Source organism: Haliaeetus albicilla, chromosome 3, assembly GCF_947461875.1.
Source record: "Haliaeetus albicilla chromosome 3, bHalAlb1.1, whole genome shotgun sequence".
NCBI classification, from domain to species: Eukaryota; Metazoa; Chordata; class Aves; order Accipitriformes; family Accipitridae; genus Haliaeetus; species Haliaeetus albicilla.
Window position 1 is genome coordinate 74,603,297 of NC_091485.1, and position 24,709 is coordinate 74,628,005.

General features: G+C 45.2%; 1 protein-coding gene across 7 annotated transcripts in view; it reads right to left on the reverse strand.

Moving 5' to 3' along the window:
* TSNARE1 (t-SNARE domain containing 1) overlaps positions 1-24,709 on the reverse strand; it is a 482,633-nt gene that overhangs the window by 362,272 nt on the left and 95,652 nt on the right. For all 7 annotated transcript variants that reach the window (XM_069780153.1, XM_069780149.1, XM_069780152.1 and 4 more), the window contains one exon: positions 7,898-8,020. In XM_069780153.1, coding sequence (XP_069636254.1) covers positions 7,898-7,982 — 85 coding nt within the window. In that variant the 5' untranslated portion in view covers positions 7,983-8,020. The remainder of the gene's footprint in view (positions 1-7,897; positions 8,021-24,709) is intronic.

The window sequence follows — 24,709 nt, forward strand, 5'->3', positions numbered from 1 at the left end:
AGAAAAAAAAAAAAAAAAAACGGAAAAAAAAAAAAAAAAAAAAAAGACCTTTTAGCAAGCTACAAGGGCAGCAAGAACTGCCAGCACCTTCTGAAGAAGGTATCCAACATGGACTGGATAAACCTGTGCTAGCAACGACAGCCTGCTCCTGGACACCACCTTTTCCAGTGAAATCTGGGGACTCTCCCCTTCACGTAGCGTCAAAGGAGTTGCAGAACCTCAGGAGAAATGCTGGCTGGAGTATTTAACCTGTCTGGAGCCTGATTCTGCTTTCTCCCTGGGGAGAAGACTGGATGACCCCAACTGGGATGCAGACACTGCCCCAGCAGCCCTGAGCACAGCAAATTGTGAGCCAGCCTGGGAATAAGCTCTGACCCGATCTATCACTGATTTCAGACCATAACCTCCCTTCTAGTACATCTGCACAGCACAGCAAGTCACAGGCGAGTGCTGGGATGTGCACGGTGAGACAGCACTGATGGAAAAGCAAAGAGCTGCAGAAGAGGAGCTCCAACCTCAGCCTATTTCCCATGGATCCCCATTCAGCAAGCATGGACAGATGTTCATACAAGGTCATGGAGTAACCCTACTGCTCAATTCCGGCTGTGTCTTGCTTCAGGTAGACTTATTTGTAGGCACAGTTTAAGAAAAAAGGCTCCTGATCCAAGCATCTGACGCTGCCAAGATGCAAAGAAGAGGATGCAAAGCACAGGGTGCAAGACCAGGGGTATAGAAACTGTTAAGGAAGCCTTGCAGCACTTGCAGGAATACAGTCAAGCACTCACTCATGGCTTGTTGGTCAAGGGCTCTAAAGCAAAGACCTCTCTGCTCTCCTAACTGGAGAAGTGCTCTTGAGCAACTGAGAAAGTTGGCAAAGAAGAATTGGATTGAACTGACAGTATTAAAGAAATCTCGGGAGCATTGGTATCTTGTCCAGATCTGAAGAGCTTAAACAAGAGCTAATACAAACTTTGCATGAGGCAATAGCTGAGCTTTATTTTTTAATAAAACTTAAATTTTCTTCACTCTGCATCTGAGACAAGGAAAAGCCTTTGCTTACTGGCTCTGCCAGAGATCAGCCAGCTGCAAGAGCAGCCAGAAGCAAAAAGCATTGAGCTGTATTAATTTCAGGAGCTGAAACTAAAGCAGAGGACAGCCTCCTTTAGGGAAATACATCCACCTGGAAAGACATCCCAGGAGGACAGCCTCAGGTCCGGGGTTCACAACCAGGCACCCACTGGGAAACTAAAGGAACAAACAGCACATTCATTCTGCTCTGCTTTCCCTATCAAGGTACATCTACCCATACGACAAGCAGACTGCAGGGAAAGGATCTTAAACTACTTCTAATTTGACCGTAATTGAGTGGAAAATGGAGCAAGCTATTCTGAGAGGATGAGAAGTTTAAATGCATTTCCAGCTGAACGATGCCTAAGGAGAGGCCAGCGTCTTTGCTTTCTGATTTTCTGTTAAAGATTGGGACCACAGGCATGATCTTTGCATGTGTACAGTAAAATGGCTTTGGATGACCAAGACTAACAAATAAAATTGGTAGAAAAAAAAGTTTATCTTTACCCAAGAGGTTTTTGGTTTCTTTGGGTTTTTTTTTTTTTTAAGTGCTATGAAGTTGTCAGCTCACCCTCACATATTTCATTAAAACACTTTTTTATTCCAATGGTGTCTTCTGGTTTTGCTAGTTATATAAATAAATGCATAACCACTTAACTTCCCTGAAATACTGAGATTATAGTGAAACATTTATTATAATGTTAAAAGTGCTAGAAGCAATAGGGCAAAGGTTTTCAAAACAAAGAGTTTCAAAGTTAATTCTCCTGGCAATTCCTTTTGCTATAAGACATGTTGTTCATTATTCTTTAATATGTCTTTTTATGTTTAGGCTTGTTAATTCATTAAATAACTGCTAAGATCTCTAAGAACTGGATGTAAAACAGAGAATATCCTCTAAATTTAATGAAACTGGACTAAAGGAAATAGATTTAAAACGTTTGGAAGTCTTGCACAATAGCAAAGAAAAAAACATGAAATAGTTCCTCTGTAGATGCCACAAAAAGCTTTTTGAGGTTGTCTAATGGGAGAGATCATCTTATTATAATTTTTTTATATTGTTTGCATCTAGACTTTGACTTGCACTTTATTTCAGGCCAATTAATGACTTATTTAATATGACGCCTGCATCCTCTACTTCTGTGTCCCCATAAATTCAAGAAAACATGACAGGACCCAAGACTTAGAAGCGAAAGTCAATCATTAAGATTCTCAGAAACTTTTTACACAACATTTGACAAGCCATTTTATTGTTTAGTGCTGTATAAAATAGAGGCAAGACCCCTTTCTTTACAGTCCAGGTGGTAAGCTTGGAGTAATATTTGTGAACCCATCTACACACAGCACATAAAAGGTGATAGAGAAAGCACCTTTCATTCTACACTTGACAGGACTCCATCCCAAAAGCACGCTTTCGTTATATTACTGAACGTGACCAAGACACGGTGCAATCCTTCAGTTCTAAAGGCTTTAATTTTTTTAAAATATAACACCACCCTTAATATTGCACTGTAGCTTTAAATCTTCCTAAAAGATTCAAAGATTTTGTTCTTGCTTTCTTCCACTACTTTTAACTCTTTCTAACACTCTATACTAAGGACATTTAAGTGCACGGTTGGGTCCCTCATTGCCCCAGTGAGGAATAGTTGCCACAACCAGACCTAGACCACCTTCCAGACCCTTTGGACAACACTGTATGCTGCAATGACCAAGGGCTTCAGTGTCCCTTTAACAAAACATTGCAAGTATTGGAAGTCATTTGAGAAGCTAATGCAAAAACAAAGTAGTATTCAGGTCCCAATATAGCAAAAGGATTAACCACCTGCTTAATGTTAATTAAGCTCAGGGGGACTCCTTGTGCACTTAAGAGTTTGTTATGTGCTTCAGCACTTTGCAGTATCAAGATGTGAAGCTGGCAGTGGATTCCTTCCCATGGTTTGCCATCAGACCCAGAGCTGATGAGACCACATGGTGGTCAGGCCACAGTGCTTGTTCATACACAAGCTTTTGAGTGAGTTTTGTCTACAGAATATCTACCCCAGCTTTAGCCACTGGTCCTGGGTCTGCAGCAGAGCTCTTGCCATCCCTATCCCACCAAAAGGGTCGTGACTGGTATGAACAACTCCCTGCCGTGCAGCACATGAGCTCTCCGACTTTGCCAACCTGGACGCAACAATGAACCCCATGATGTTTTTTCTAAGGACAAATCACTTTCCAAAACTGCTAGGAAAAGAGTGAAATAGGATTGGAGACGACAGAAGGATGGTCCAACTGCTAAGATGGGACAGAGACAGCATTGCCACCACTTACATGTGACTTTCCACCCAAGAGTTGGTTGGTGCACCACAGAAGCAGGTAGGTGGTAGAGAGGGGAGGGCAAAGAAAATTATAGACCCGATTCCTGGAAAAATGTTAGAACAAATCATTTAACAATTGCTAAGTATCAAGATGATAATTAGGTGATATATACCCAGCAACCACTGCCAAGAACAACTTGCATGGACCAATCTAATTTTGTTCTGTGACAAGATAACCAACCTAGCAGACAAGGAGAAAGACACATTTGCGATATATCTTGAGTACAACTCTGGCCAGTGTCCCACACGGTATCTTCACGAGCAACTGAAGGAAAAATGGTCTAGATGAAGTCACAGTAAAATTAAGCACTGACCCAACAGTCCCTTCAGTGTACCTAGAAACACTGCACCTCTGGAATATGAAATTACCCTCACCCTTTCAAATCTGGCTTTTAATGTCCAGGGCACAGTAAGGTTAATAAAAGCAGTGTTAAAGATTTCCTGGCTTGTGGCATTTTAATTCAAGCTATTTGAATTCCCTGACCTTTATGCCTTCCTGTGTTTAGCAGGTTTTGTTCATTTTCCCCACAAAAAGACGGTTTGGGGAAGACAGGCTGAACATGGTAGAGAGTGCATGTTGCACACATCAAAATCGTAAGAATTCAGGGTTTAACTCCTACTGCTGTACAGTGTTTGGTCTCTGTTTACTTTAAATGTGTTTCATTACTTAAAAAAAATCTTTTGAAGTCGTGCCAATCTTTTTCATTTCTCAGGTTAAAAGATAAAAACAAAACAAAACAAAACCCCCAACAACTTGCTACTACCTACTTTCCAACTCCTCCATGCAACACCAATGCACAGCTGAAACCCAGAGAAACTCCTACAAGGAAACAGGGAAACACTTGGTTTTACATGAATTTTTGGGAGCAGAAGAAGGACGTGAAATGCAGATGCTGCTGGAGAAGGTCATAACTTACAGCTGCAAAGCAGGGACATGCCTTACGCCTCCACTTCCCACTCTTCACTGTTCTTCAGTGCCTGTGGGATGACACTGTCAAGCCCCAAAACTGCTATACTGCAAGTAATCATGGTGGTCTTCCTTGTGACACATCTTAGGGTACTCCCTGGTTAAGGCTACAGAACACTTGAGCTTTGCTAAGCATGACCTCTCTTTCCTGCCAACAATTTCTGATAGGGGGAAAAAAAAGTATTCTTGCTTTTTTTACAAAAAATCCTGGATATCCAGCAACACCATCAAAAGCAGAGTTTGAACCTGTTTTCTGACACCCAGGAGTCCCAGGCAAACCAAATTCCTCCACAAACTGCCTCTGGGATTCCTCCCAAAACTGCTGCAAATGGAGCCTGTGGATCTCTCCAATTAGGCTGGTCAGCAAGGGCAACTGACACAGGCCCGATGATGGGCTGTAAGTCCATCCATCATCACATCAACCCAGGGCCAAGGGAAGCACCTTCAAGTAATTAATCCTTCCCAGCCTGGGCAGTGCATTTGGATCGAGCAGGGAGGAAACTCAGCCAAGATGGACAGATGGGTATTAGGAGAGAGGACACCCTCTTGGTAGTATCACCCTTTATTAAAAAACAAAACAAACAAAAAAACCCAACATACAAAATCTGAGCCCCCTTTTCTTTGCTCTCTTTCAGGAAATTAAAGATTTCAAATACGAAGTCGCCAGCAGTTCTTCTTTTCTACATCCCACCCTGCGACCACTTGCTGTGACAGGCCTCCAGCTCCCTGGCTGAGCTGGGGCTGCCGAAACCTGCTTTTTCTTTGTATGTGACTTCCATGCCAATTTATTACCGAAAGGCTACAAAGCAGTGCCACCCCCATCACCTTTATTGTTGCAGGATCTCAGGGTTTTCTGTTGGATGCCTGAATATTACTGCTGGACCACACACTACTGTTGGACAGTAACTATCTGCAGGGATGCAGGAATGCTGTTTTTATTTATTTATCAGATATAAAAAGAAAAAGAGGTTTAGAGCACATGCAGAACATGTCCATCAAGGTCTGCCCCCCTCTGTGAGCAGACATACGTACGCCGGCAGGAAGGCCACGCTCTTTTGTTCCAGCCATACCATGATCTAATACAGCAGGCAGTTTTTTCTTAGCAAGCAAGTCATCCATCTTTCAGAAGCAGGAGGCAGATGATTAGTGTTGCATTACAGTCTCCTGACAATTAATTAATGACAATATTTGGGGGTACTACAACAAAAGACATCCAGCACGTGTTGCTCAGTCTCCCATGGCAAAGGGCCATGGGGAGATACACAGGTTCAGATGAACATCTCTGATTTGAGACACACAGAACGGAGAAGAGTTTCTCCAAGTTGCCCTCTGCCAACACAATCAGGTTCCCTCCCTTGCAATCCTTTCCACAGGGACGCCTAGCCAAGGGACCAACTCGGTATTTAGCAAGTCCGCAACCAATTTTGGCTTGCTGGGAAAAATCAACCCTGGTGGACCTTGGTCCATTGCAATGCCACCCAAGATGACCTGTGCATGCATGAAGGGGAACCCAGCACTCAACTCCAAGACATAAGCCAACATGTTAACAGGGTCCAGCCAGGCAGCCGACAGACCGTGGCTGTCTTGAGAAAGCTGATGTTTCTATATCAGCTGCTTTTTGCAATCCACTGAGAGTGGCTTCAGCATCACATCGGTAACCGCCAAACGATGGACAAGGTGGGCACAATAAGGTATCTCTTCAAATATTTAGAGATTGCAAGTGTCTTGAATTGTTCTGTGCATTTGCATTAAAAATAGTGGTCCTTTCGTACAGCACAATAAGTATCCATGATTTTTTAACCTAAACTACAATGCACCGAGATTCATCATTTGTCTAGTCCTCATTTCAATTCTCTTTTCTTATGGTTCTTTCATTGTGCCCAAGTATCCCATTCTTCCTTTCTTTTATGCTTTTAATTTTGCCTTGTAGAATAGCCTAAAAATCACTATTTGGAACTGAACAGACAACTTGCCCTTACTTCAATACCTTTTCCCTGTTCAAAAAAAAAATCATAATTATACCCAAACTCATAAGAAAACAGAAAACCAAGACAAAACTGTATGCTTCTTTTATATTTCCATCCAGGGGGAACTGCTATTTTCAAAACAACAGAATGTTTCCTGAACAACATTTGCAGCCCTCAAAACTTGAAAACCAAGTCAGGCTGTATTAATGAACAGCCCAGCCGAAATCAAAGGCAATTTAAGAGAGGAGTGATGTTCTTCCCTGGAGCAAAGCGATAACACAGCCCTTTGCCATGTTACAAGATCTCCTTTCCTGATGCTTCTGCAGAGGTCTGAACTCTCAGTTGTGTCTACACTGTAGCCACTGCAGCCTTACCCTGCAGGGCAAGCCAGACCCAGGACACAAATTAAATGCAAGAACATGCTCCAGCTAACAAGCCTTGCTGAAAGCCAGACTAGATTAACCCAGATCAAGCCCTACAGCAATTGCCCATCTGGATTGGGATCCAGCGCACATCTGGGCAGCTAGAGATGTGGTCTTATCTGCCCATGCCCACAAGGGCTGGCCTCTTGAACAGCAGCTCAGAAGTGGGCAGGATGAGACCTACCTTCCACCTCCGTGCACAAGCCAGCCCCATGTCAACAGGGACAACTGTTGCACTACCCAGTGTTCTTCTGGCAAAGGACGCCTCCTACAACTTGCCTGTGTCAAGAAGGGGACACAGTAGAGTCAATGCCTTCAACACACAAAAGCAGGAGGTTATAATCATTAGCTGCACTCCATGTTATGACAGGGACATTATGAATTTGCTTTTATGAAGCACAGCTTTGACTTGCACATTTAGGACCATTTCACATACACACGTTGACAGCTGGATGCTTTTCTCTCTCTACTTTAGCATTTCTAGAGTCCTTTGGGGCAAGGGGGAACAGGTAAGTAAAGCACATCTGGTCTTTTCTTAAAAACATGCCACAAAAATAGAATCCATAGTCATTTGCAAGACCCTGTTTATGGTTTCAGCATTTCCCGAGCAAGTTTTTGACCTTGCTGCCATATCCAAGCACATTTCCCAGATTCAAGCAGCCTCCACAGCAGTTAAGTTACCCTCTGTAGAAGCACAGCCCGCTGCCCTTTGCACATCTTCCTATCTACTCCAATCATCTGTGTGCCTACAGCCAGCCACAGAGCAACCATTTGGACAAACTTCTTGCAAAGGTGACCGGTAGATAAGGAAAGTCATGAGCAGGTCTAGAGAATATACTATGTTTCTTCTTGTAATCCCCTCAAAAAACCTCCAAAATCCTCATCAGCGCTGTTCTTCCACGTTGCAGCCTCAAGTCCTGAGCATGGTAAGACGTGGTGCCTCACCATCCAAACTGAACTCAACAAAAGTTTGGGTTTCACCTTTGAAAATCACTGTCAGAAATGACCTCTGGAGATAATGTTGTATTTATACATCAGCCACACTGAACATGAGCAAGTAAAACTTCAGTCTCCAGAGAGTCAAGTAGAATAAATTACAGCAAGGGATCAATACCTTACCAAGGGGTTGATAGCCTTGTCTCGAAGGGCCTCCAAATGGATTCCTGCTCCCAAATCCACTCCCATCAATGGATCCATAAGACATTTTCTAGACAGCAACAGATGTCGGATTATACTTCAAACCTAAGAAAACGGAAAAAGACAGATACAACACTGTTAAAAGTCAGTTAAACCCCAGTATTCTAAGAAAAAAGGGGGAAAAAAAGGCAAATGAAAAAAATACAGGACTATCTCCAAATTTCAGGATGCCCACCTGCAAAAAATAAAAGCACTAAAATCCAGGTCTCCTGGACTACCACTGATCTTGGGGGCAAACGAGTTATTTGACTTCCCTGTGCCTTACCTTCTCCGGTGACAAAGGGAGACCATTTATCTGATTCAGCCACGGCAAGACTTTTAATTCCTCACTGTTCACAAAGTGCTTTGAGATCCTGAGCTGGTAGGCAAAGACTAGGCACTTGATCAAAACAAAGGTAATGCTGTCTTCTGGAACATTACCACTACGCAGCTAGCTAGAAGTCTATCCATCATACTGCAGTCTTGATGAGCTCTCAAAAGAGACAGTTTACTGCTATATTACAAGCTCCTGGGACTCTAGTATAAATAGTGGAGCTGGAGTTATTTCTCCTTGCTGGTTGGGAAAAAAAAAAAAAAGCTGTAAGGCCTGCAAGGCCTAAGGTAGTAAGGTACCAGCAGCAGGATGAAATCAATGCAGCACTGCCAGAGAAAGACTATTTCTTCCCCCTTCCCACCTCCCCATCCACAGGTGTTGTCTCACCATGGGCCCCAGGTACCCTCCAGCATATCAGCAAAGTCCCAGTACTTTGATATTAAAACTGGTTCAAACCTAAGGCATGCAGATGATGACTGCAAAGGAAGAGAAGAGATAAAGGTTCTGTGTCAGTTGGGGCATGATACAGGAACAAACCTGGCTGCTGCTTCCTTACACCAAGACTATGAAAAAATGTTCCAAACAGGGAAAATCCGGAGGCTGAGGATAGAGACTTATTCCCCAAAAAAAGACGACAACACTGCCTACAGCGTAGCCCTTCACCAGGCAGTGATGGTGCAGTGTAGCAGCATGGGAGAGTCCAGTGGAGAGGACACACTGGCATGAGATGACTAGGAATACCACCTGCCCTCCATGTAGGGAGTTGCTCTGTCTTATAAATGTTACTTGTAAACTGAAGGAAAAACAAAAAATTTGGGCCAACAAACCATCCTCTCCAACGAGCATGTGCAATCCCTTCAGTGCAATGGCAGTACCACAGAATCATCGAACAGTTTGGGTTGGAGAGGTCATCTAGTCCAATCTCCCTGCAATGAGCAGGGACATCTTCAACTGGATCAGGTTGCTCCAAGCCCATCCAAACTGATCTTGGATGTTTCCAGGGAAAACCCTGGAAACCACCTCTCTGGGCAACCTGTTTCAGTGTTTCACCATCCTCATTGTAAAATATGTCTTCCTTACATCTAGTTGGAATCTACCTCTTTTAGTTTAAAACCATTACTCATTGTCCTATTGCTACAAGCCCTGCTAAAAAATTTATCCACATCTTTCTTATAAGCACCCTGTCGTCATTTCAGCCCAGTCGGTAACAAAGCACCACGCAGCCACTTGCTCACTCCTCCCTCTCCAGCTCTGGTGGGATGAGGAGAAAATATAAAGAAAAGCTCGTGGGTCAAGACAAAGACAGGGAGGGATAGCTCACCACTTACGGTCATGGGCAAAAACCAGACTCAACTTGGGGAAAGACCAAAATCAGTTTAAAATAATACCAATCAAATCAAAACAAGGAACAAGGATAATGAGAAGTAAAACCAAACCTGAGAACAGCTTCCCCCCACCCCTCCCTCCTTCCCAGCTCAACTCCACTCCCAGTTCTCTCTACCTCCTCCCCCCTGCATCGGGGAATGGGGGTTGGGGTCGGTTCCTCACACGGTGTCTCTGCCGCTCCTTCCTCCTCAGGGGGAGGACTCCTCACTCATCCCCTGCTCCACTGTGGGGTCCCTCCCACGGGAGATATTCCTTCACAAACTTCTCCGGTGTGGGTCCCTTCCCCAGGCCGCAGTCCTTCAGTCCCAGTCTGCTCCAGCACGGGCTTCCCCAGGGAGCGGCAGACATCTTGGGGGGCATCCATACCCCTGCTCCACCGTGGGGTCCCTCCCACAGGAGACAGTCCTTCATGAACTTCTCCAACATGATCCCTTTCCGCGGGCTGCAGTTCCTCACAAACTTCCCTGGGGTGGGTCCTTTCCCCGGGCCAACCTTCAGTCCCAGCCTGCTCCAGCGCAGGCTTCCCCATGGAGCGGCGGCCATCTTGTGGGGCATCCATCCCCCTGCTCCGGCATGGGCTCCTCTCTCCCCGGGCTGCAGGGGGGCATCTGCTCCCCCACTCCCCTCCGTGGGCTGGGGGGGGACAGCCTGCTGTCTGGTCTCACCACAGGCGGCGGGGGCATCAACCTCCTGCCCTCCTTCCTCACTGACCTCAGGATCTGCAGAGGGGCTCCTCTCACATCCCAATCCCCTCACTCACTGCAGGTTTCCCCTCTTAAATCTGTTCTCCCACAGGTGTTTCCACTGTCACTGACGGGCTCGGCCTGGGCCACAGGTGGGTCCGACCTGGAGCTGGGGAAGCTTCTAGCAGCTTCTTACAGGAGCCACCCCTGCAGCCCCTTCCCTGCTACCAAAAACCCCACCACACAAACCCAAAACACCCCCTTTAAGTACTGAAAGGCTGCAATAAAGTCTCCCCAAAGCCTTCTTTTCTCCAGACTGAACAACCCCAACTCTCTCAGCATTTCCGCATAGGAGAAGTATTCTAGCCCTCTGATCATTTTAGTGGCCCTCCTCTGGACTCACTCCAACAGGTCCATGTCTTTCCTCTACTGAGAAAGATGTTGGGGTGTAAGGCTGGATGACATGAGACGCTCCATCCTGGGCTTGGAAACTGTGCTGGTTTTGACTGGGATAGAGTTGATTTTCTTCACAGCAGCTAGTATGGGGCTATGTTTCGGCCTTGTGATGAACACAGTGTTGATAATACAGGGATGTTTTCGTTACTGCTGAGCAGTGCTTACACAGAGCCAAGGGCTTTTTTGCTTCTCACCCCACCAGCGAGGAGGCTGGGGGGGGCACAAGAAGTTGGAAGGGGACACAGCTGGGACAGCTGACCCCGACTGACCCAAGGGATATTCCAGACCATGGGACGTCGTGCTCAGCATATAAAGCTGGGGGAAGAAGAAGGAAGAAGGGAACATTCGGAGTGATGGCGTCTGTCTTCCCAAGTCACCATTACATGTGATGGAGCCCTGCTTTCCTGGAGGTGGCTGAACACCTGCCTGCCCATGGGGAGTGGGGAATTAATTCCTTGTTTTGCTTTACCTATTAAACTGTTTTTATCTCAACCCATGAGTTTTCTCACTTTTACCCTTCCAATTCTCTGCCCCATCCCACCTGGGGCAGTGAGCGAGTGAGTGTGTGGGGCTTAGTTGCTGGCTGGGGTTAAGCCATGACAGTCCTTTTTGGCACCCAATGTGGGCCTTAAAGGGTTCAAGATAATGACAGATTTGCTTGGAATGCACTAGATCGAATTTATAGCTGTTATTGCTGTTTAGCTATTAACTGGCAGGCTCCTGTGCTTGCCACGGGGCTTGCTTGCCTTACTGTATGTTGGAGTCTAGTGCTCGTTAGTAGCTGCTTTTTCTTTTGCTGCTGCTGTACTCCTGTAGTGCTTATCATCCTACTCTGCTGTGCCTGGGAACATTTTGATAACAGCAATGGTGATGCGCCTGGGCTGGCAGATGGCCAGGGCATCGCTGCTGTTTCTGTGCTGCTGTAATGGACAGGCTGGAACTCCAGTGTGAACTTGAGTTGAAGGGACCGTGACCTATGGATGAGCCCACGCAGCAGCAGGACACCCCGAAGCATCTGTGGCCGTGGTTATGTCTGTGCCACAGAAGCTATACCTCTGAAGGGATTGTGGCCCAGGGAGAAATCCATGTTGGAGAAGGTACACCTTGAAGCATCAGTGGCTGTGCATGAGGCTATGCTGGAGCCCCTCAAAGTGTATGGCCATGGGTAAGCCCACGACAGAGGGACTGCAGCCATGGGTAAGGTCAAGTTGGAGCAGGTTTACTTCTGAAGGGACTGTGGCTGTGGGTAAGGCCATGCTGGAGCAGATATAGCTCTGAAGGCATTGCGGCCCATGGAGAAAACCACGCTGGAACAGGTACACCTCAAAGTGACTGTAGCTGTGGATAAGTCGCTGCAGCAGCAGGTATGCCCCTGGAGAAACTGGCGCATAGATAAGGCTCCACTCGGAGCAGGTATACCCCTAAGGGACTGCAGTCTGTAGATAAGTCCAAGCCGGAGCATGGGCAAGGCGACGACTTCATTGCAACGTTAAACCCTAAGGCTGTCAGTCCAAACCTATGGTAGCCAACCTGCGATAGCCCAAGTAGCCAGAGAGAGGATGAGTGCCTGTATTTGTGTGTGCATTGAGGAAAAAGAAAATGAAGTAAACGAGGGAAAGTTAAAAGAAACCATCTGCAAACCAAGGATTTCTAAGACTACACCACAACAATGGATCATGTCAAGCATAAAAAACTATAAGCATCACAAAAATGTAATCTATGATGTCTTGATGGAAGTTCTTTGCAACCACTAAACACTACAAGGAACAGATGAAGATTGACTTGGGGAGTCTGCAATGGACTTGGGAACAAATCTTGCCTCTCCCAGGTCTCAGCTTAGCCCACAACTACCACAGTAACTCAACCTCCATTGCAAAATGAAACCCAAGATCTAGCAAGACCCTTACCTGGGAAAATAAGGACACAGAAAAGACAGTTACAGGAAAATCTGTGGGCAGGGATAACTCCTTATTTTCTTTACCTCCCAGCGTGGCTACAGATTAAGACTGCTGTAAGCGGGGAAGTGGGACAACGAAACAGCTTGAAGAACTGCCTCTGTACAGAGGTTGATCCTGAGCCATCCTGTCTTTTTAGATACACGCAAGTGGAAGCATTTGCTGCCACAACTTCCCCAAGGCCACATACAACAAACGTGGAGTAAAAGTCTATACCATGTTGTAAAATGACTTGATTACAACTGGGCAAGTGTTTCTTTGGCAAACAGTGAATGCATCTATTTTTTCCCCCAACAGAGTGCTGTGAAAGGGGGAGAGAAGGAAGGCTTTTAGAGCACTCCAAATGTTTCATGTTGATTTATAATTTTCAAAGCATGCTTCCATTTTAAAACTTTTTCTCCCTGTAAGGGAAAAAAAAAAAAGAACGAACTGAAAATGAAATATTTTGGTTTCGTTTAAACAACCTTTTTAGAAACAACCACCTCCCACCCCATCCTACTAAGCCATTGAAATATCCCTTATTCACACAGCTCTGGAACCACACTCCTACCGCACAGTAAATATATTTACAGGAAAATTTAACAGCAGATCTAAATACCTTTAATTTGATTGGAATAAAAGCATTTCCCTCCCCATCCCCATGGCACCTCCCAAGTCTTTTGTCTACTGCTCCTCAGGGAGACTTGTCCAATTTACTGTAAAGGCAGTTTGTACAAATTGGAACAAGCATTGCCTGACATGCTAGATACAGAAAAAAAATTAAAGAAAAAAAAAAAGAAAAAAAAAAGAAAAATATTTTATCACAGCTTTATCCTCATCACCTAAAATACAAATGAAGGAACAACCACGCCTAAGCCAGACTAAAAGGACATCCATCCTGCCAGAGGCATGAATTTGTATTTTAATGACATGCAACTACTTCTTGCTTTGTATATCCTGTAGAAGTCAGTCATGCAGTGAATATAATAGTAGGATGTAGGATCTCAAGAAAAGGGTTAGTCCATGTTTCTTGGATTGGGAAAGATACTGGCAGGCAAAATTATTTAAAGAGTTCCACTATACACATCAGTCTCCATTTAGAAGGACATTCAGATAGCCAGCATAATTAGTAGTAGGAATGAAAGGTAAGGTTTCAGCATGGAAGAAATAGGTTAGAGAGTACTTCAAACAAGTTAGATTTTTTTTAAAGTTGAGTTTGACTGAGAAAGACATGAGCATACTGGAAAGAAAAGGAAAAGGAGGACAGATGGATATATTGGAGCAAATCCAGCAAAGGGTCATGAAGATGATTAAGGGATGGGAGCATCTAATACATGAGAAGAGGCTGAAGGAGCTGGGTCTGTTCAGCCTGGAGAAGGGAAGGCTCAGGTGGGGTTTATTAATGAGTATAAATGTCTGATGGGAGGAAGCAAACACAATGGACCCAGACTCTTCTCATTGGTGCTCACTGACAGTACAAGAGGCAATGGGGATGAACTGAAATACCACAAATTCCACTTAAAAAGAAAAAAAGCTGTTTGTTTGTTTGTTTTGTGTTTTTTTTTTACGGTGAGGATGGTCAAACACTGGCACAGGTTGTGCAGAGAACTTGTGGAGTCCCTATCCTTGGAGATATTCAAGCCTTGACTGAACATGGGCCTGAGCAACTGGCTCTAGGTGATCCTGCTCTGAGGAGGGGGGTCGGACAAGATGACTTCCAGAGGCTCCTTCTCACCTCAGTGGCTCCTTCCAACCTCAGTGGCTCTAGGATTCAGCGATTTTCCTACTATGATACATGAAGCACTGCCTGAAACAGCTTGAGAGCCATTCATGGCCCCCTTGGCAGACTGGAGGACCCTTACTGTGCCTATTTACTAAATGGGTGGAGAAAAGAGGAGTAAGAAAACTGTGATGCATAACCTTCATTTCTGTCTCCTGCAGAAATACTGGAATAAATTCACTGCAAGTATCTGATGGTAAAAACCAGAGTAACAACCAGCATGCATCTGGCAACAGGTCATATCAAACCAATGTTAACTTCTTTATGCAACAAGTTAGCAGGCAGTGGAGTTAGCACAAATACAGCAGAAATTACAGCTTTATGCTATTGGGGGTTTCCTTGCATGGTGTAAGAGATGGATTGGAGGTGCAGGTGAATTTTTTCTAATTAGAAAAATGCACCCAGTGGACTATTGTCATAACCAAAGAAGAAACTGTGTGGGGTCCACCAAGCTCTGCTCTCTCCATTTGTATTTTGAGCAGTGAGCTGGGTGATGGAACAGGGATTAGCCTCATTAAATGCACACACGACACCAAACAGGGAGGTTATATGAAAACTTCAGCATTTAGAACAATACTAACAAACCAGAAGTGATGTTGATATTTGACAAAGAAAATAAGATGTTACATAATTTGGGTCAGCTGGAAGGACCTGAACTGAGAAGCAGCAAATGTGCATGAACAGATGATGGGGAATAACTGGCCAGTGCTGCAGAGAATAATAGAATCACAGAATCATTTAGGTTGGAAAAGACCTTTAAGATCATCAAGTGCAATCGTTAACCAAACACTGCCAAGTCCACCACTAAACCATGTCCCTAAGCACCACATCTACATGGCTTTTAAATACCTCCAGGGATGGTGACTTAACCACTTCCCTGGGCAGCCTGTTCCAATGCTTGACAACCATTTCAGGGAAGGAATTTTTCCTAATATCCAATCTAAACCTCCCCTGGTACAGCTTGAAGCCATTTCCTCATGTCCAATCACTTGTTACTTGGGAGAAGAGACTGACACCCACCTCGCTACAACCTCCTTTCAGGTAGTTGTAGAGAGCGATAAGGTCTCCCCTCAGCCTCCTTTTCTGCAGACTAAACCATCCTAGTTCCCTCAGCCGCTCCTCACAGGACTTGTGCTCTAAACCCTTCACCAGCTTCACTGTTCTTGTTTGGACACGCTTCAGCACCTCCATGTCTTTCCTGTAGTGAAGGGCCCAAAACCAAACACAGGACTCGAGGTGCGGCCTCACCAGTGCCCAGTACAGGGGGACGATCACTGCCCTGCTCCTGCTGGCCACACTATTTCTGATACAGACCGGGATTCTAGTGGCCTTCTTGGCCACCTGGGCACACTGCTGGCTCATATTCAGCCGGCTGTCAACCAACACCCCCAGGTCCTTTTCCACCAGGCAGCTTTCCAGCCACTCTTCCCCAAGCCTGTAGCGCTGCATGGGGTTGTTGTGACCCAAGCACAGGACGCGGCACTCGGCCTTGTTGAACCTCATACGACTGGCCTCGGCCCATCGATCCAGCCTGTCCAGATCCCTCTGCAGAGCCTTCCTGCCCTCAAGCAGATCAACACTCCCGCGCGACTTGGTGTCCTCTGCAAACTTAACTGCGGGTGCACTCGATCCCCTCGTCCAGATCATTGATAAAGATACCAAACAGAACTGGCGCTAATACTGAGCCCTGGGGAACACCACTTGTGACCAGCAAGGAACTGGATTTAACTCCGTTCAACACCACTCTTTGGGCTCAGCCATCCAGCCAGTTTTTTACCCAGTGAAGAGTACGCCTGTCCAAGCCATGAGGAGCCAGTTCCTCCAGGAAAATGCTCTGGGAAATGGTGTCAAAGCCTTTACTAAAGTCTAGGTAGACAACATCCACAGCCCTTCCCTCATCCACTAAGCGGGTCACTTGGTCATAGAAGGAGATCAGGTTGGTCAAGCAGGACCTGCCTCTCATAAACCCACACTGACTGGGCCTGATCACCTGGTTGTCCTGTACGTGCCATGTGATAGCACTCAAGACCTGCTCCATAACCTTCCCAGCACCAAGCTCAGGCTGACAGGCCTGTAGGTCCCTGGATCCTCCTTCCAGCACTTCTTGTAGATAGTGTCACATTTGCTAACCTCCAGACAACTGGGTCCTCCCCAGTTAGCCAGGACTGCTGATAAGTGATTGAAAGTGGCTTGGTGAGCACTTCTGCCAGCTCCCTCAGTACCCTTGGGTGGATCCCATCTGGCCCCATAGACTTGTGTGTGTCTAAGTGGTGTAGCAGGTCGCTAACCACTTCCCCTTGGATTATGGGGGCTTCATTCTGCTCTCTGTCCCTGTCTTCCAGCTCAGGGGGCTCAGTACCCCAAGAACAATTGGTCTTACTATTAAAGACCGAGGCAAAGAAGGCATTAAGTCCCTCAGCCTTCTCCTCAACCTTTGCCACTATGTTTACCCCCCACACCCGATAAAGGATGGAGATTCTCCTTAGCCCTCCTTTTGTTGCTAATGTATTTATAGAAACATTTTTAATTGTCTTTTACAGCAGTAGGCAGATTAAGTTCTAGCTGGGCTTTGGCTCTTCTAATTTTCTCCATGCATAACCTCACAACACCTTTGTAGTGTGACAACTTCTGAGTTGGCTGCCCCTTCTTCCAACTCTCTTTTTTTCCCTGACTTCCAGCCAAAGCTCTCTGTTCAGCCAGGCCGGTCTTATTCCCTGCCAGCTTATCTTTTGGCACATGGGGACAGCCTGCTCCTGTGCCTTTAAAATTTCCTTCTTGAAGAATGTCCAGCCTTCCTAGACTCCTTTGCCCTTCGGGACTGCCTCCCAAGGGACTCTGTCAACCAGGCTCCTAAACAGGCTGAAGTCTGCCGTCCAGAAGTCCAAGGTGGCAGTTCTGCTAACCCCCCTCCTTACTTCTCTGAGAATTGACCTCTATCATTTTATGATCGCTACGCCCAAGATGGCCTCCAAGGATGGAGGGATGCTATAGACTGCAAGCTGAACATAAATCTGCAATGACGTTTCCTGTAAAAGTGGCAGACATTATCATGGGATGTATAAATAGGATTACAATCTTCTAGGCAGGTGAAGTAAACCTTTTGCTTGACCCCGCACTGCAGAGTCCTCAGCTGTAGGCAACAACCTCTAGCAAAGATTTTGCCAGAGACTGAAGAGAGTCTAGGGAGAACTTGGAGAATGACAAGAGGTCAAGAAAACATGACCTGCTAGGAAAGACTGAGTAAATGGGGTTGCTTTGCACATAGAAGGGAAGATTGATGGGAAAACTTGAGCCTTCAAATCTGTGCAAAGCTGCTGCAAAAAGAAAGAGAGGAAAACATTCTCTTCGTTTGTGTTGGACAAGACAAGGGAATAGCTCTAAACCAAAGCAGGAAAGATGAAATGAGACATTGGGAGAGCCTACGTGCAAGGACAAAGCACCTCTGGGAACAGGCAATGTGGGGAGGGTCTTCTTACACCTGGAGATGATAAGAGCAGCCAATGCTGGTCAGGGGCCAATACTGCATCCAGTCCTGTTTAACATCTTCATTAATGATCTGGATGATGAGGCAGAGTGTATCCTCAGCAAGTTTGTTGATGACACCAAACTTGGAGGAGTGGCTGATACACCAGAAGGTCGTGCTGCCATCCAGAGGGACCTGAACAGGCTGGAGAAATGGGCCAACATCACAGAACAGTTGAGGAGACCATCTAGGCCAACTGCCCCAGCTCAAAGCAGGATCAGCTAGAGCAGGCTGCCCAGGATTGTGTCCAGTTGGGTTTTAAATATCTTCGAGGATGGAGACCACACAACCTCTCTGGGAAACCTCTGGCATTTGACATCCATAAACTGGAGTCCCTCCTTGGTATCTAACCAGCCATATTATCAAAGCGCAGTGGTGGCTGTTTATGGGATAGGAGGAAGAGGTCACATAGGCAGTGTGATCTATTGCAAAAGTGGTTGCAGACACAGAACTTCCAGACTCACAAACAACTTCCAGTCTTGCATTTGCATGCACCCCAGGCTGAGCATTCACTCTTTTCAGGACAGGTCCATCACATTGTAGGGAGGACCTCCAGATTTCTCAGGAAAGAGAATTAGGAACTTGGCTGTGGATTCAGTGGGACCTTCTGGCAGGCTAACAGCCAGCTGAAGCCAAGACCAGGCATCCAGGTGAATTCCTTGCCCTGAATTTCACAGTGAGCTGTTGGTGCTGCTGGACTCTCACCAGGATTTCTCCTGGCTGGGGAATGGCACTGCTACCACAAAGCAGACTGTTTCTGTTTACTGTTCAGCTCTAGAAAAATAAAATCATGGACAGTTTGGATAATAATTACCTCCCATTAATGAATGCAGGGGGTGGTGAGAGCAATGGCACTCTTCTATTCTATTCCCAGCTCTACCACTGTTTTGCTGATGGAAACGTGCCTTCACTGAGGGCTTCAGAAGTGATTAGCGATGATGACACCTCCATTTTGGGATGAACAACTACAGTTACAATTTTCCAAGGTTTTTAACCCAGATAAAATCCTTGTACCAACCAGCCTGACCTTCATAAAGAGAGAGCAGATCACTTCACACAAATCATCTTTACACATCAGCCCCTACAGTTTCTGGTCAGACCAGGTCACCTCTTTCCATAAGAGCCTCTCAGAGGCTCCAGTTAATAAAGGATCAGCCCCAGCCACTCCGTTAGGAAAGCTGCGTCTTCTCACCTCTTGAACTTCGCTGTTTGATCTCTGTTGCCTCTTAACCTTCCCTCAGATAAACTAAACAGATTGACCCCCTTTCATTTCTCACTAGGAGACTTGTTTACCAGCACACACCAATGTCCTGGTTAAACCACGAAAATAAATCACAATAAGTGAGAATACTCAGCATTTTGTTGCTTGCCACAGCGCTGCCTCCATTTCCCTGCCTGTAAAATGGACAGACAGATACAGAGCCCTCCTATTTGCAGAGTACCAGGATTAACTTGGTTAATATGGAAGATTTTGAAGCTGTGAGATGAAAGGGCGTATTTGCAAAGCGTGCTGCTTTTCCAAATCCCCTCCAACAGTTTGTTCCCCAGACTAGACTCTGTCATTCACGTCACAGACATGACGCTTTTTAGCTTCCCTTCTCAGGGTTCTTCTCAATTATTAAAAACAAAACTCAATAAACCCTTATGCTGCTCACCTGGAAAAATACCTCTTTCCTCTTTCTCAGCCTGAATTTATGAACAAGCTCTGCTGTTGAAGCACCTTTTTTTTTTCTTTTAAATCAATGGTTTTAACATTGAGTTGGTGTAATTGCACAAATCCCCAAGTGCTCGCTGAGCCTTGTAACACGACCGTCAGAGGTCAATCAGAATAGCTGCAGGGGATGACTTTCTTCCTTTTCAGTCTGTGTCTTTGAGGTAATTTATGCTCCTCTGGATCTTTTTCTGATGTTTGTAATATTAACGTCATGTTCTCGGGTGGCTTTGGGCAGGCAAGGCAAGGAAGCAGTGCTGAGGAGCTGAAGAAATGACTGGCAGGAGAGCAGTCCAGGAGCGATGCCCTGCACACAGCAGGGCTGGGGATGCAGCAATACAGATGCTTCCTCCCACTTTGCTTCCCAATTAAGTTTTAATGCTGATGGAAGGTCCTTGGAGAGTGAAGTCATCTCTGTCCCCATGGCCTGAGGAGCACACTGTCTAGCCTAGGTTGACATGGCACAAAATATGGTGGCAACAACAACAACAACAAAAGCCCAGGACATTATATCTATAATCAGACCTTGTACAAATTGAATTCTGAATTCCAGAAACTTCTAGAGACACATATGTAGTACTTGACAGGTACAACGTCACTTATGACTGTAAACAACCTGATTCAACACACTGAAGCACACTCTTGTCTGTCCTCCTCCAGCTGAAGTGTACTACAGAGCGAAGCAAACGCCCACAGCCTTAAGGCATCGTGGAGTAGTTGCAAAGTAAAAACAGCACAGATTATCTCAGAAATGAGCTGCTTCTGCTATTCTGGAGATTTGCTAAGAAACAATGAGAAAAATTCTCTTTTCGCATTCTTCCTCATCAAAGCCTTATTTCAGGAAAGCATCTGATCACTTTCTAACAGATTTAGTTTTTCTCCCCTGCAGTATAGCTGGCATTGTCAACATCTCCAGGAGCAGAACACTTTGTCTCAGGAGCAGATACTATCAGGATAGGCTGTGAAGTCCGATAGCGAGATAAGACATCCGTGACATTTTATGGAGATATATACTGAGCCACAAAGAGACACAGTTGGTTGGCTGTGCTCCTAATTGGGATGACACTAAGAGCTCTGGCTGGCCTCAGCGCACTTGATTGCAACCTTCACTTAATCTCGTTCTTCCACCAGTTCAGCAACATGACGCAAACCCAAACATGAACAGTTTCTGTCTAACCCCTTCTTTAATCAGTCAGCCATTCCCAAGGTTTGCAGCTAACACCACCCACCAGGTACACCAGACCCTTTCTTGTCAATCACAAGGCACCTCCAGCCCCACCAAGCTTGTGAAGGCTCCATCTAAGACCTCTATTGATGTTAGAGAACTTAAGATCTGATGGACTGTCGTGCAACACAAAGGAGAAGGAAATCATAAACAACAGAGATGGGAAGGAATGAATGCCTGCAAATCATCTGTGTACAGTTCACATTACACAAATGTCCGTGTATCAGACATGAAGAACAGAGGTAAGGCAAGCAGTCTGGAAGCCTGTTGTGCTCCTTTCATGTCAGTCCCAGTTGCCACTTCAATACACAGACATTTCTTCCCCACTGACCTGACCGCATGTCTTCTCACAAAAGAACTGAAGACAGTCTTCAAATCCTGCTAAGTGGCATCAGAGACAGGTTGGCCTTAGGCAGATGCCAAGAATAAGGACTAGATATATTTTGTTTAGCTTGGGAATCTCAGATTCATAGACCCCCCATTTAAGCTGTATAAACTTCTTGAGAGCAAAAGTAGCTATTTAGGGCTGCTAGAAAAAGTCTCCTGTCAAAAGGATCACAGATGCCATGGAAAGATGGATGCCTTCCATCTTCAAAGCACAAGGCAGCACATACTGAAACAGTTGGGTTCCCAAAAGCAGCAGCCGAGTGTGATAAATGACAAAGTGATTGCACTAGCAAGGTCAACCCTCAGGACCCAAATATCTTTTCACCTGGAGAAGCAATCAGGCTTCCTTGATACTGAGGTATTTAGATCAAGAGAAGAGAAGGAAGACTGTCTTTGGTAGACCAAAGATGTTTTGGAGCCTACCACCACCGCGTTGTATGTAACACTTTCTACTGTTCAACTCCAGGCTATATGGATGGCAGTGCTTAGATGACCCAGTGCCAGGTCACTATTAGCTCATTTTGATCAAGATGTGATGTCACCCTTCCTATTTTTTAAACTGACATTAATATAAGGGTTAAACAACATTTCTTCTGGCTCCTGCAGGAGAAGATGATCTACACAGCTTCCAGCCCTGAATTTCCTTAGTACAAATGCTCTGAAACAGTTCCTGTCCTAATCCACCAAGGGTTTTCTTTCTTTTTTTTCCTGTATTGCCTTCTTCTATTTGCTGTTTTGTGCCACGTTGTCTACTTTTTGTGAACCTTGCATGTAGAACAGTCTTAATCTATCCATACGCTAGACAAACACAGAAGTATTACATATTTCAGTGAACAGCAAAATTAAACTTCCAGCCAGTTCAGAATCCAGGTTTCATCTGCTTTTTCACTGGTTACAAAAGATGAATATTCATACCTATTCGCTGTAAAAAAAAACAGGGAGGAGGAACACAAAGAAGAAGGAACTGGTGTCTAGTTTGCTACTGTGAAGTTAGAGTAAACTTATTGATTATAAAAGATGTACATGCATGAATTGATAAAGACCACCTGCAACACGCTATGTCAGCTTAATGAAATTAGAAATAGCATTTATAAATTTATATTGGATTTCAACAGGATAAGGAAAAACACATCTGAGGATGGCAACCAGTTTTGTGTCCACAGGAACGTCTTAACTGACAGACCTGCAATGCTTTAGGGGAAGGAGATGCAGGGTAAAATGGGATGCATGAATTAAGTAATAGATTCCTAAATCCCAGGACCCTGCTCCCCATAATCCAACACCACTCGTTTCCTTTGTACCACTTCCCAAAGTAGAAATACTGCTATTCAACACACATGATCAGAATATACATCAGCCTAAGTTCTCATCTACACCAACGTTCACTGGTAGTCATATCATAAATAAATCCTGCAGAAGGCTAAATGAGAAACAGCATAGTCTATTGAAAAGACACAGTACAATGTGGGAAATTCAAGAATCTACTTCTACCTTTGGTAGCAATTTGTCAAGAAACAGTAAACAACTTGGTATCTTCATTTCAGGTTTCCTACCAAGACCACGGAAGATGACAAAGTCAATTAAGCACGGTGTAAATCAAGTCAAGAGATGGTTGTGGAAAGGAGAGAATTAAAAAACTATCACACTGGCCATATGATGTACAGCAGTCTCCAAAGCCTAATGTCTGGGGAGAAAATTGGGGGGGGGGGGGGTGTTCTGCTTGGGGGTTTTGGTGTTGGGTTTTTTTAAGTGGGAACTGAAAGAAAACCAATGAGATGCTGTGCAGCTGTTTTCAAGTTTCTTTCCAGTGAGAGGTCGGCACTCAGGAAGGCAAAATGAAACGTTCAAAAATCAAATGTCAGTGAAAGTGGGCAGCCCAGGTCAACCACCAACTCAAGATGCTGAGTCTTGGCAGGAGCTGAAGGGTGGCTTGGGGAATCCCCAGAATGCCTTGGAAACAAAGGCCACCTTTGAAAAGATAGAAAGAGGGACCCACAAACCCATGTAACCAAGGTGAGAAATAGAGATATCCGCAAATATTTCAGGGCTATAGAGAGGAGAAAATAGTTCAACACAACCCCAAGCAGTGACTAGCTGGAACTGAGCACGGAACCAACTACTATGTAACCATCACGTAACTATGAAATCATTAGTCCTTGCCTTCCCCCAAGAATAACCTCAAAGAAGGGTCAAAAAACCACAGCAGCCACATTTACTTATGCACCCATGCAAAACACCTTAGGAATACTGCATCCAAATAAATACTCATCGCCTTCCCCTCTTTATACAAATCATCTAGCTCATGAAGAGGCAAGGAGGGCCAGCTTGTACACGCCACCAGCCTCTGCTGACAAGAGCCCTTTTGATGTTTCTATTCCTTGCTCTGCTCGTTGTGCTTCTACTGTGACTCCAACTATGTATCTTCACACAAGACTACAAAAGACTTCCAAACAAAGGCCATGCTGTGAGATAAAGTAAAACCAAGTAGCAAAAATACATGCACTCCAACAATGAGAAAATGCAAGAAAGATCCTCAGGATTGCACTGGGTTCTGTGGCCACCCGTTGTGAATCACAGCCTGGAGGCAGCAATGGCCGTGAGCCAATTTTCCTGCCAAATTGAAGTGAATTTGCTGAAAAACCTCCATTGAACCTTCACTGGGCCACTGTACCCCTTGGAGGGAAAAAAAAAAAAAAAGCGTGTTCAATTTTCCAACTCTTTCACCTTTGCCGAGACCCCTCAACTGATGGAGAACATGGTTCATCCCTTAATTATTTCAAGTGATCCTTAATATCAAACCAATCTGCTGTTTACAGAAGGACTTTCTGCCTGTATGTTTAAAGCACAACACAATCTCCCTAAGTCAGGAGGGAGGGTGAGCACCTTGACCAGCTTTATTTCAACTTTCCCCCTCCCCAAATAAAAGCCATCAAAAAATAAAAAGTTTTTAAAGCAACGGATGCTCCTCAGTAGGTGCAAAGTCACAGGCAGGCAAGGAATTGCTGGGGTTGCTTGTAACAAGGCAACAGAATGAAAATTAAGTAATGTGGCCTGAAGAGGAACAAGCAATAGAGATGTTTTTGACCACAGACATTCACCACAGGGATGCAGCAGAAAAACACAGCAACAAATTTGCCTAAATCCTAGGAAAACACGCTAACAACCACCCCTCATCAGCCGGGGAGGGAAGGCTCTCCACGATGGAACGGAACCTCCTGCCACATCTCCTGCCTGCAGCAGAGCACGGTAAGCAAGCGCAGGATTAGCATAGCAGGAGAAAAGAGATTTCACCACGTTTGAAGGCTTACAGGCAAGGATGACAAGAAAGCACGCACG